The 13547-nt window shown below is 41.0% G+C and overlaps 1 protein-coding gene across 2 annotated transcripts; it reads right to left on the minus strand.

Moving 5' to 3' along the window:
- Positions 1 to 163: 163 nt before the first annotated feature.
- On the minus strand, positions 164 to 13345 carry CKAP2 (cytoskeleton associated protein 2). 2 transcript variants are annotated; one of them, XM_055801770.1, is made up of 9 exons: positions 13222 to 13345; positions 10341 to 10428; positions 7875 to 7950; positions 5576 to 6393; positions 4361 to 4547; positions 3670 to 3837; positions 3087 to 3159; positions 1976 to 2369; positions 164 to 1124 (listed from the first exon to the last, which is right to left on the minus strand). In XM_055801770.1, the coding sequence occupies exons 1-9, from the start codon at positions 13280 to 13282 to the stop codon at positions 956 to 958; spliced, it is 2034 nt and encodes a 677-aa protein (XP_055657745.1). In that variant the 5' UTR covers positions 13283 to 13345; the 3' UTR covers positions 164 to 955. The 2 variants fall into 2 exon arrangements, with proteins under 2 accessions (XP_055657745.1, XP_055657744.1); XM_055801769.1 differs by having other exon boundaries at positions 7875 to 7953.
- Positions 13346 to 13547: the final 202 nt, after the last annotated feature.

Consider the following 13547-nt stretch of genomic DNA (forward strand, 5'->3'; position numbering starts at 1 on the left):
CGCTTGCTTTAATAAATCAAATTTTCTAATTGGCCAGTCTCTGTCATTTAATTGGACAGGTAAACTATAACAGAAACACTCAGCTTCTGCTGAATGTGAAAAATTCCACCATGTTCCACTCTGACAGTTCACTTCCAAGAACCATATAAAATAATTTTCAGAATTCCGGTCTCAGGCCTCTAGCCACAATCTACAATTTATTTATGGGCTTTAGGTGGAAACTAAGAACAAACACAACTAAGATGACTAGTTTAGTAAGTCTTCCATATTACAGAGTAATGCAAATCAACATTAGAACAGTTGCACAAGTAATTAGTGTATCATACTTGCAAAGGAAACCAGTTACTGGGTTTAATTACGATCCAGTAAAGGAATTAATTTTAATCTGTTTTATTGAAATACCCTAAAAAAATACACAGTTTAAACTTAGTGTTGTACACACCCTACTAGCTGTTTTCAGTTTTCAAAACTACACGTTGCTATAGTAGACGCTGCCTAAGTTGTTTTTGTTTCTTAAACTAAGATCGTGCAATTCTAAAGAATTCATAGGAATTGCAACAGGAAAACAGTATATATTAACAATATACTACAATCAGACTATTATATGAAGTGTGAAATCTATTCCTTGGTTCAATATTTGATGAATCATATTTAACATGAAGACACTGAAGGCTGTAAGTACTAAAAGAGACCAGATTCACTGCAATTTTGTAGAGGCAGAAACTTATAAATTCAAAAGTCTAGTGACTCAGGCAGTCAAATTTCATATTAAGCCATCCATGCAAGTTTTAGATAGCTCCTTTTCTCAAAGCTGCTAAAAACAAATGCCACTTAACTCCCCTTAAAAAGGATCCAATCTTTAACCCCCATGTAGCATTACTGCCCCTTTTTACTTTTCTACTTCAGCACTTATTTCTTTGAGTGCATTGCTGTCTGTGGATAAATGCAGTGCTTCTTATTCCAATTCTCCTAGCTGTTCAAATGAAGACACACATGGATCTTGATCCTTAACAGTATCCAACAGCTTGCGCATCTTCTCCCGAATGCGTTGAGAACATCGCAACGGGGTTACAATTTTCAGGTCTTTAGCACTGGAGTCATGTGCCTCATGGTGCATCTTCACCCTTAGTAAAAAAAATAAATAAAAGTCACTAAACACAGGCACACCATCATACAAATTATCTCTGTAGCATCTAGCAGAAACAGTAAGTCGTGATTCCCATTCAACTCTTCCCCATCCTCATAGCCAAAGGAAACTGAAAACAGGTCCTTTCATACAGTTAAAACTAGATATATATTTCTTCTTGGACAAAATACTTTAATTTGGAGAATGTATTCAAAAGAGGAAGATTTCTCCCCATTCCACCTGGGGAGTGTTCTTCCTGCTATGAGGCATAGCAGACAGCTGCCAAGAGTCCAGCTTCATCAGATGCCAAGGCTGAGCACAACTTTAAATCTGCTATCTTAAAAGGCACTTTGTGGCAAAAAAGAATTTAGATGTTGTTATCTGTTTCGTCCCGAGATTACTAACCAGAATTTTGCCTGAGAAAACGGTTAAGATAAACTTTACAGGACAGTTACATCTTGTTTGCTTCTGTGTTGTAGGATGTACAACCACATCTACATTTGAAAAGGGGATGGCTGGAGACACCTACTTTGTCTAGCTCAGTGTAGCACTGCTACTGCCACATGGGCTGTGGGAAGGGATCCTAAATCTGGAATCTATGTCTCTGCCCCAAAGAGATTAGATTACTCTGAAGTAAGGCATTCAAAAAGCAAAACAGTTTGAGTAAATAGAGGACTTCATTTAGAAATACTTCCTTCTGAAGGAACAGGAAGCAATACTAAAAAGTTAAGTTCTTGAGAGCTTTTAACAAGGTTTTCACAAATGCAGTGCCTCCTTGTTTCAACAGGACACAAACATTAGTGTTGCCCCAGACACTGCAAACTTTCCAGTTACCTGAAGTAATCTTACCTTCCCAAGTATGGTGTGGTAGATTGATTGTACCTCAGGAAATAAGGTGTGCCATTCTCTTTCTCAGGAGAATTAACTGATCGGGCTACATCTTTTACCCCATCTTCATTCTGCTCTTCTGTTCCACATTTTCCTTTCTTTTTTGTACCTTCTTTAGTCTTCTGGGTTTTATTCTTTTTTGGCAAAATGTCTTCTCTTGGTTTCAAGTCTGAATCCATTTCTTCATTTTTGATCACTTCAGTGTTAGCCTCTGCCTTAGTGTCGTCACTCTCTGCTTTTTGGTCATCAGAGCAGAGATCCTTAGAGGCCTCCTGAACCTGCTCCGATGCTCCTGAACCTAAACTTCCACTGACTTCAACTACCTCATGTAAACCAGATTCTACCACAGCTCCCCCTAAAATTGAAATATTAAAAAAAGTACAGCTGTGATTAGTTACAGCAAAATATAAGTTAATGTTTGAGAGATCTGAAATCTTAAAACTTTACATGAGAAAGTTAAGCATGTACTGAGTCTGAGCCACAGCAATTTAAATTACTAATAATTTTAGTGGCCTTCAAGAACCTGAAACCTGAGAACTCAGGGTAAATACATCCTGAGAGGTCATTCTCCTCATTCCCATGCACAGCAGCTCTGAGCAAGTATTTCATTCAGTTGGGATTAAATACTTGGCAGATTACGTTATATTGAACAGGAGTGTATATGGCTACTTTGCTTCCAAAATTGGAAGATTTACCACCTTTAATTGACACTATGCCATAACACAACGATGCATCTGCTGGTAAAGGAGTTTACGTGTCAAAGAGGCAACTGATTTTTAGCTCACAAGAATGTTTATTTACTCTTTGACTGTCAGGCTAAAATAGCTGGACAACATTGCTTTGACAGAGCTGAAGCAGAAAGTCCGAATATGCAAGCATCTCCACTACTCGTTTTAACATGCCTACAGTTGAAATTGATTGGTTTACAAGGTTGTCTTCAAAGACAACCGAGTAAAAAATGATCACAGAGGAGTTTCCATGAAACAGAATTTTACAGGCATAAATGGTTTAAACAGCTTGCATTGCCTGTCAAATCAGATATTTAGCTAGAATAGAGTACGCTTGGACTTACCATCCTCAGGCTCAAAGAGGCTTTCAGTATTTTTTATAATATTTATTAGTGTGTGTCGTAGTTCATCTTTAGGCTGGAAAAAGGTTGCATTGTTTTAGAAAAACAATTCCAAAATTAATCATCATTTCAGCTTATTTGGTATAACATTTACAGGGAAAGTGGTACAGAACACATGATGCTTATTTAATGCTGTTCAGACACAAGTCAGGACACAAGTGAATCCTGCATTTGGTGCACTAAGGCTGTATTTATTTGATGTCCTGAAACCTTGCTGATATCTAAGTACAGGAATTAATTTTACATTTATTGATGAACTTAAGTTCTGTTTTGGGTTTCTAGTGACACTAGAATTCTCAGTCCTTAATTTCTTCTAGGCAGAGCATCATATGGTATTTTGATGATCCTAAATCTTTCTTCTTGAAAGTAGTATCTACAGTGGTTACAGAGCAAACCAAATCCAACTTTTTAATGTTCACATAGGTTACATGGCTCTCCTACTATAAAAGTATTTATTAAAATCAGATATACCGTACTTTCATGCCTTTATATTTATTAATCTTAAACTTCAAGACAAGCTGCTTACCATTGCCCCTGCCAAAATGGCCTCCTCATAGACAGCAATGACCTTTTCAAGAGGGCCCATCTGTTCAAGACGTATACAGCAGATCCAATATTTCGCAAGCTTTTTAGCCCCAGGAGTGCTCTGTGCCATATCTTCCAACATGGCACGTACTTCATCACTTTGACATCCCTAAAGTCAACACAAGTGCAGAGATTTAAATGCAGTGAACAGTGAGGTGCTATACTTCAGCTGGTTTTGAACTAAAAAGCAAGTATTTTTTCCTTCTTTAGTAGAATTGTCATTCACCTATTCTTCCAAATGGAAATTATTTCTACAGTCTTGTAAGTAGAAGGGATAGTATAATGTATACACATCTTCAAAACTACTTAAACCAGACTTTATCAGAACTCTAGGCAAGTTTCTGCAAATGCAAACTTATTTTAGATTAATTATTTCATACTACCCTCATTACATTAGAACTTTTCTACTTTATTATGTTACCATTATTGCCTAATCTTATTAGGTAGTTCAGTAAATTGGCGACTCTTCAGTGAGAGCTAATTCCTTCAGGTGTCAGCAAAAAGCTACAATATTGCCTAACTTGGGGAGCAATTAGTGCCCTGCATCTGGTTCACAAGTCCAGCATGCCTATAGGACTTGCATGTTGTAGGGATCTATATTATTAGAACTTGCTAGGCAAGGGACTGAATACCTGTTCAGTTAATTTCAGACATTCTGCAAGAGTCCTGTTGACCTTTTCATTATGGAATACATGCTCTGAAGATTCACCAGAAGAGAACCCTTGTTCTTCACTTGTAGACTGAGGTCCCAGCTGCACACATATAGGAGGTCTCCTCAACACTTTTCCTCTAGATGCCCTCCATTCATCCAGACGAGCTCTGCATTTAAAAATATTATTAGCTGACATGACAGATATTTTATTTTTTACATTGACTGACACTAACTAGGGTAAGTCATACAAATACTTTCCAGATTGTCCTCGAGTCCTATCCTCTAATTCTAAAAAGGATACAGCTGCCATTTAGACCTGCATGGATATTTCAGAACCATGCATATCACTTACGCTGTAGGTATCTATCAGGTCAGAATGCTTTCATAGAAACAAAGAATCATTTAGGTTGGAAAAGACCTTTGAGATCATGCAGTCCAACCATTAACCCAGGACTGCCAAGTTCACCACTAAACCACGTCACCAAGCACCGCATCTATGTGTTTTTTAAACACTTCCAGGGTTGGTGATTCTACCACCTCCCTGGGCAGCCTGTTCCAGTGCTTGACCACCCTTTCACTTTAATCTCTCCCTTTTCAGCAGCACCAAGAGACTTCAGCTACAGACTTTTTATTTTTCCAAGAAGGGGTAGAAAATGCTTCTGATTTATTCATATGTACCACCTCTTCCCTAATCCCACTTCAAACCAGAAAACTAAAAGCTATCGCTAAAGACACAAAGCATGGAGAGCAGCCCAGAACAACCATATAATGTCATTGACAAGTGCTCTCCTTCAGGCCATAAACACAGTCAATTCTATATACATTCTGCATCAGGGTTTTTTTTTTTTTTGAAGCAGTGGCATGCATGTGCGATTCACTTCAAGAATTATCTGTCATGCTTAAGGCTGTCACAACACTTAGCCTAAAAATCAGAGACCACAAGCAATATATATTTTCTATTTATAACTGCACAGGACAAGCCGTAAACCTGAGGAGCTGCTGTAATTAGTCTGAATCATGATTTCTCAGTATTAAGTCTACAGTTTCTGTCTACTGCCCTTGGGCATCAAGTTAAAACACTCAGATGTCATTTTTCAGCACAACTACAGCAAGAAATAGATCAAAATAGACATTATTGGAAAAAAGGTCTAAATACCTCCCAAGATCAAGCTACAATAGTCAGTAATTCAGTTACCTTCTTGCTTCTGCTGACTCTTTTGGTAGAAGAGATTTTCTATTGCCATTAGTTTTCAAATTCTGTCCTGACTTTGTACCAGGAACAACAGAAACTGGTTTTGCTGGAGCTTCTGGTCTTGCACCTTCACAAAAACTTGTGCATTTCTTCACTCCTAGTATCCTGTGGTCAGAATTGTTAGAAGCAGCCTTCAGTGGCTGTGCAACCCTTCCAAGAATCGTATTTTCTGTTACTTTCTTGGGTGCTACAACAGATGTCAGTTGCCATTCCTTCAGATGGGACTGGGAGTTAATAGCAGCTTTGTTAGATGGTTTGCTCTGAAATGGGAGGACATAATTTGCTTTTACAGAATTAGGGTTGTTTGTGACTTTGATGGTCTTCAAAACTACGTTACAGCGGCTGATCGACAAAGATCTTGCTGCTGGTTTGGTGGCAGGAGGAAGAAACTTCTTGTCTGGCAAAGAACTCTTTTCCCCCTCACTTTTTGGTGCTTTTCGGAAGGAGTTTACCTTGGATTGGATAACTTTGCCACGATACACACCAAACACTGGTTTCTTTGGTAGGCTGATACCTGAATTTTGTTTTTCTTCAACTGACTGCTTCTCTTTTATGCTTTTCATTTGCAAGAAGGACTTGCTAAGTGACACGTGCTGAGATTTTAGTTCAGTAACTTCATCCTTGGAAGCATGATCTTCATTATAGTTTGTTCCCGATATGGAATTTGTCAGTGTGGTTGTGGAAGAGTTTAAAATAACACTTTTTTCGGAGTGACCACTTGATTGGTCCCATGGCAGTTTATTAGCATTCTCATTGTTTTCCTGAAGTCAAAAACATATCCACAAACTTATTAGAAGGACATTCATGCTGCATGTTACTTTTTCCCAAAGAAGCTTTCACTTATTTACAGGACTAAAGTGATTAACAGTAAATAGCACTTAAAGGTAACTACAAAATACAAAAGAGGTGTGTGTGTGTGTGTATATATATATATACACTGAACAGAGTATTTGTCAGCTCTCATTGCAGAATTCACATCAAAAAAATCAAGTAAGCATTGTTTAAACTGTACCTTGGAAGTGAGGCAGCCTAACCTGAGGGCTACACTCTTCTTATAGAAAGAAAACTCTCAAAGTAATTGCTGACTTTTAACTGCCAAAATCAATTTCTAAGAAGAGTCATAAAATAGAAACTTGCTTTAGGCTATATATAGACAAAAGCAGTATCTTAGTTTGTATACCACATCACTTAATGGCAGCACCATTCCTCCACTTAGTTTGGATACCCTGCTAATGCAAGGTAGTGAATAATTCCTTTAATTAGGGCATTAGGACATGGTACCAGAAGGAGAATTTTCTTACTAATGAGCTCTAGAATGCTGTAGTTAAGAATAGACACATGGGTTTTATGTAGCCTTACTACTCCCTGAAAACTCTCAGCCATATGTTCTCAGCATAACCCTAGCCTAGAGGCTACAAGGAGTGAGCCCTAGTCTTTTCCTCCAAAGAAGATGCTCTACAGCAACTAAGGCAGCATTTTCCAAGCAGCAGCTCATAGAATAGTGAAAGATCCAAATGCAGAAGAAAAGACATGCAAATGACACATGAAAGTCTGCAGAAATTGACACTCTTCTCCTTCAAGAAAGATGCCCTTGAACAGTAAGAAAATTATACCACATCTCGTATTTCCTGGTTTGTCATTCAGGCTTAGAAGTTAAGATTTGACCAAGCCAATAACTAGAGCTTGAGTACAAGGGCTGTTATTTCAGGAAGCTATGTAGTTTAATGTCTCATGTGATTTTTAATGTTAACACAGACCAAAATATCTCCTTTCAGGAAATTTCTAAATAAAGTTTGTTCTCCCTTTTGGAATTTTCCCCCTCCACTACTGTTTTCCAAGTAACAGAGTACAATACAAGAATTCTCTACTCTGACAGAAGACCTTGCTCAGATTATAAATAAATTCCCCAAAGACTGAAAATATATCCAAAAAGTTCTGAGAGTCTCAAGAAAAGTTATTAAAATTTAATCATTGTTTCAGCAAGAATGGTATCCTCTTTAATGCCCTCTCCAGTCAGGTACAAACTTAATATCAATATGGTCCGTTACACACAGTAATGCGACAGCTCTCCAAAAAGCATACAATAAGCACTCACTGAACAGTTTGTTAAAACTGCACCTCTGCACCTGCAAGCTTCTCATGCTTTGGAAGTTGTAGAACTTAAATACGCTTTAAGTGAGTGGAATGTTGTAGTCACAGAAACAGAGTGCCATCAGTATGTGATTATCAGTCAAAAACTTACTATTTCTGGCTTTGGAGAACTTGAGAGCTGTGTTTTGTCTTGCAGTTTATTGCTAGTTGCTCTCCTAGTTCTGCTACTGCTAAAAAAAAAAAAGAAGAAGACATCTTAAATCATCCTACAATGTAACAAATGAATATATTTTTAGAATAAGTTCACATGGTCCAGCTGGTAGTCTGCAGGCAACTCATGCTGAAGCACTTCTGCTCAGTTTGTACTCTTCCTCCAGAAACAAATAAATGGCTAAGCAACCATTGAGCAGGGCTCAGGCTGCAAAACATCCCTTCTTACACCATAATGAGCTAACAGAGAGGGAGAAAAGAGAACAGACCTTATATACTGCAGATGCCATTCTCATGTTTAAGGATGAGCACTAGCCTGTCTGGCCTGATGCATCTGCCACAAGGTCAAGTTTCTAAATGCTGCAGTTGAGGGAGAAGGGGGAGCAGCACAACAAGCTGAAGCTCAGCTACTGCAATCATGAGGGGCCAGGCTGTTTGAGGCAAGTCTGAACAAGGATACATAGCTCCTACCACACTGACAGGTTCCAAAACCCGAAGTCAGGCACCACAGCTGGCATCAGACTACCCAATGAGTAACGAAACCACCAAGACCAGTATTGTCTCCTAGAAACTAGGAAAATATATTGACAGCTCAGAAGAAAAATATCCTCAGCTTGAAGTTACAAATCCAAATCCTTCCTCAGGTGCTTCACAATGCATAATACGAAACATGTGGCACTACTGCATGTGACTGAAAATTAATGTTTCAGTTAGCAACTGATAACTTTGCATCAGATGACATTCTGGAAGCCAGCCAAGTTGAAAATGAGGGTACATGAATGAAAATAAAGAAAAAGATAACTGGTGACTTTGAAGTGCTGCAGAAAGCATGCATCTTGCTGTCACTTCTGCACCACCTGATAGAGAACACATGTTAAGGGAACTGATCATTAGTTATAGAATCACAGAATCATTTTGGTTGGAACAGACCTTTAAGACAGAGTCCAACTATAAACCCAACAATAAACCACGTTCCTAAGCACCACATCTACATGTCTTTTAAATACCTCCAGGGATGGCCACCCGACTACTTCCCCATGCAGCCTGTTCCAATGCTTGACCACCCTTTCAGTGAAGAAAATTTTTCAAATATCCAATCTAAACCTCTCCTGGCGGAACTTGAGGCCGTTTCCTATCATCCTATCGCTTGTTACTTGGGAAAAGAGACTGACACCCAGCTTGCTACAGCCCCCTTTCAGGTAGTCAGTGTGGAACAGTAATGGCTTCATAAAAGTAAAAGCTTCTCAAAAAGCTATTACAACAGTAACAGCTTCACAATATCTGCAAAATAAAAGTATTAGTCATACCCACATACATGATGTCTCTAAATAATGAGTTAACTGAAGACTATGAAAAGTCCTGGAATATAATTGCCAGAGAAGAAACTGAAAGCAAGGAAAATAAAGTAAAACAAATGCTAAATTAAGAGTATTGCTATAATGAAAGTAGTTGGCATTGATTTTCTAACACAAGATAGCTTTCTTAAAACATGAAAGCACTTGCCTTTTCCTACTACAGAGTAAGTCTTTTGGCAGATTATATTCATCCTTGTAATTTATGTGTATTTTACATTCAAAGGTCATTGTTCAGTTAGATTTGTACTACCAAGTAGCTCTGTGCTACTGAACATGGGACCATACCACCTCAAGTATACAGAATAGCAAACAAGACTTCCTATTTAGATTGGAATAAATTTCAGACTGAAATTTACAATTTGCAAAGACATTGTTACACCATGAACTAACGGCAGAGCTAGAACCTTCTGCGCTCCTTTACACCACTGTCTTCTCTAGAGATATTTCTGCTGCTTATTAGAATGTCTTGCAGTATATGTCCAGACTTTAGACAACAGCAGGAAGATTTAAATACAAGTCAATAAAAACAAGCACCAGCTGATGATAGGTGCCCACCTTCTGTTTACAGAACATCATGCCGATGTGCTGGCCACCACACAGCTTGTGTTTTATTATAGTTTGTTTGCTTTTAGCACAAAATAGTGAATTACTAACTATGAAAGCACAATGAAGCTAGATCAAGTGGATCGTGAACACATGCAGCATAGCCTGAGTAGAAAGAGGGGGAAAACTTATTTGTGGAAGGAAGGTCATAGAGGCAAACAGCAGAGTGTCATCTCAAACAAGAGCTCTGTCATGAGGGTATTACGTCCTGTCTCAGTCTCTAGAGGAGCAGATAATACACTTCATGAATTGCATCTATTATGCATGTGGTTAACAAAAGCTTTTAGTATTTGTTGACAATAAAAGGGCTTCAGGAAATCTGTGTGGTCACTAGCCTCACTGTGTGGTATCACCTTTTGGATGAGGTTTTCAGCCAGAACTGCTATTGTCTTTCCCACCAACCACCGACAAAGCTTTCTAAAGAATGTAAGCCATAGCAGAAATACTACCTGATTGATGCCTGCTTTTTTTGAACGGGCACACCAGAAAAGGTCTTTTTTCTTGATAGGTATTCTTCAACCTTTTGTTGTCTTTGTTCTGGTGGGTTTAATAAAAAAATAAAATATAGATTACATTTTCAGCTAAAATAATCATGCCAAACTTTGTTTCTTAGAAAAAAGTAAATGCCATTAGAAAAGCATCAGGACATCATGAAACATAGACATTGTGGGTTAAAAAAAATCTTTAATTTTCACATCTTATGATGTCTTACACATTCTCTTATTTCTTGAGAAAGACTAGATTCAAGGGGCAATTGAACGTAAACTCACAGCTGTACAAGATAGCCGTTTTGCTGCGTTAAGCTTGAAGAAACACGATTTTGCAATGGGAAGAAGTCAGGCTCACCCCTCTCTACCTTCTGAATGCCCGTCCAGCATTTCACATACTTGCTGTTGGCTCAGCGAGCACAGTTTTCACTTGTAATGGTAGCAAGGTAAGGTTAGCACACATGGAAAACGCCATGCACGTGAACCCAGCTGACCATCTGCAAAATCATTTCCTTCTCTTCTGCTGTCATCTGGGCATTTGCATAAACACCGAATCAATGGGAGTGTTAATAACACCACAAAGTGATCATGGAAAGGTCTTAAGCCAGCTGTCACTTCTTAATATAGAAAGTCATTGCAGAACAGGATACTAGTTTGCATGTTTTCGCTGACCGACTGCACACCAGAGGCTTATATCCTTCATAAGGCTGCATTGTTGATCTTTTCAGAGACCTTTCTTTATTCCTGTAAGGGAGGCAGTGATCTTGGATTGCTGGAAGCAGCTGGGTAAGATGGTCCTGCTGTTACAGATTTGCTAATAATTTAAGATTGATTGACTTTATTTGATTTTATAAAATAATTTTTAATAGAAATATAGAGGGATAAGAAATATATTTTAATGAAACATAGTTGCACAGTAAAAGCTGTTATGAAATCCCTTGTACAGTCCCGTACCAAGGCCAGAAGAATGGGCTAGAATCAGTGTTTAAAATTTAGGTAATAAGTTTAGGGTTTGAAAGGTTTCTTTGTAGTTAACTAGTCTTCCATATGTAGAAAGCGTATTGAAATGTCAGAATATAGGATTAATGGGAACTGGGGAGAGTCGACTGGAACAACCTGTAGATATCTGCCAAGAAACCGTGAACTTTAGTAAAAGGTAACTCCGGCAGGGGGAGATCGTGACCACCGACTCGTATACCACCTACCCAAATCATACCGCAGACCCATTTCTGGACCTTTCTAACCTTTACTGTGCAGAATCAGATATGGGAGGAGAATACGTTAATGATTTTCGGGAAATATCACGATTATGCATGAATAAGTTCTATATATGGTGTCTGATTTTGAAACTTGGTGTGCATTGATCGTGAGAAGACTCACTCACGCACCCGGCCGTTAATAAAGAAGTGTCTGCTTATCTACATCACGTTGGTGTTGAGAAGTTCTTCATTCCGAGATTTCAGTAACACTGCCACCCAAAGCAAGCTCAAGCATCCACACAGCCAGTCTAGACAGTTAAGACTCCAAGTCTTAAACTGTTTGACATGCAGCGGGGATATGACAGCATGAAGTTAAAGCTTTATCTTTGACTCAAAACAACAATTCCTTTATCATATTCAGGAACTCATGGCATTGCACCATCCTCCATCATAGACAGGCTCATTCAGCTGTGGAAGCCTTCAATGAACTCACATAAAACCTGACTTTGGCCTCCTCCTAAGCAGGCTTGAGTCCCCTTTTGAATCTCTTTGCATGTGTTCTTTATCTTTCATATTTTGTCTTGCCCCTTGTTCTTTATTCACACTTCAGAAATCCCTACAAGGCTCATCAACATCCTCCCTCAACACTCAGGTATTTCTATATTACTGAAGTTCACACTGTAGAAATTGCTAAAACATGATTGCTTTTGAGGACCTGAACATTAATCCTGAAAGAATTAAGCACTTGATTGCACACTCTGTGTGGTAAAAAGTTGTCATCCCACAAAACGGGGTAATTGTCCTCAGAACTTCCCAGCATGGGAGAGCTGAAAAAGGCAAGTTCTTCCTCAACACTGACACGCCAAAGCCTGAAACAGCCAGCCAGCAGAATGGATCGAGACTTAGGCTTGCTGCAGCGCTGTTTCGTTCAGGATATAGTGCTTTTTTAGCACAGCTGTCCAAATCCCGCTCCGAAGGAAGCCCAAGAGGCCATGTGTGTCACCTGCTCTGCAGAGGCGTGCACCAGCTGGCCCACCCCCGGGTGTACTTGCGAAGAGGTGCTGCGCCCTGGAGCCCCCCAGGCACCGTCTGCACCAGAAACTCAGATCTTGCCAGCTCCAAACGGCAAAGCCCCATCAAAGCAACTCAGTTCGTTTAGCTCGCGCGAACCAAACCGGTCAGAAAGTAACAAATAGAAGAGTCCAGGTCTAGATCGAAGCATTTCCTTGTTTCAATAGGATGCTCTTAAGCATCTCCTTATGAAGAAGGGCGCCCTTCCCGCCAGAAGCCCTGCCCAGGGGCGGGGGGAGAGCACCGGCCCCAGCCCTGCCAGGGGAAGGTGAAGTCTCATAGGCCCCCTCGCACCGGTCAAGGCCACGACAGCGGGCGCCGCTACCGAGACCTGCTCAGCCTCCCACCCCACCGGAGGCGCTTGCCCTCGCCTCCCGCTTCTCGCTTCCCGGCGGGCGCGGCCAGCTCCCCTCTCCCACCGGCCCCTCCCTTACCCGCCGCGGCCTTGCTCGGGACTACGCGGGGCGGCTAACGACAGACAGCCCCGGCAGCCTGCGCCTCGCTTCCGCGGCCCCTCGGGGCTCCGCAGCCCCTCGGGGCTCCGTGCCCCGGTGCCCGCCCCGCCGCCTTACCTCGGAAGGCCGGCTCAGACCTGCGGCTGGCTGAGAGCTGGGGAGAGGAGCTCGCCGCCATAGCGCTACGGGGGAGACTGCGAGGGCCCGTTGAATCGCCCGCCGCGCAGCGCCTCCCTGATTGGGCCGGCCGCGGGACTTGAACTGGCCAATGGCGAGCGGGAGGGCGGGGCCGGCCGCGCCCCGCGCGGCGGCGGGGCCGGCAGGGGGCGCGTGTGCTGGGGCGGAGGGGCGGTGCGCCCGGCCGCGGCGGGAAGATGGCGGCCGTTCCTCCGCCCGCCGCTAGAGGGCGAGGCGCGGCGCGGGTGGGGATGGTGTCTGCTCGC

Source organism: Falco peregrinus, chromosome 4, assembly GCF_023634155.1.
Source record: "Falco peregrinus isolate bFalPer1 chromosome 4, bFalPer1.pri, whole genome shotgun sequence".
Classification (NCBI taxonomy): domain Eukaryota; kingdom Metazoa; phylum Chordata; class Aves; order Falconiformes; family Falconidae; genus Falco; species Falco peregrinus.

Coding starts and splice junctions, on each gene's coding strand:
- CKAP2 (XM_055801769.1), bottom strand. CDS start 13,282: ATGGCGGCGAGCTCCTCTCCCCAGCTCTCAGCCAGCCGCAGGTCTGAG. Junction 3,838..4,360: donor GTCTGAAATTAACTGAACAG/GTATTCAGTCCC, acceptor TGTTGACTTTAG/GGATGTCAAAGTGATGAAGT. Junction 2,370..3,086: donor CCTCTTTGAGCCTGAGGATG/GTAAGTCCAAGC, acceptor TTTCAATTTTAG/GGGGAGCTGTGGTAGAATCT.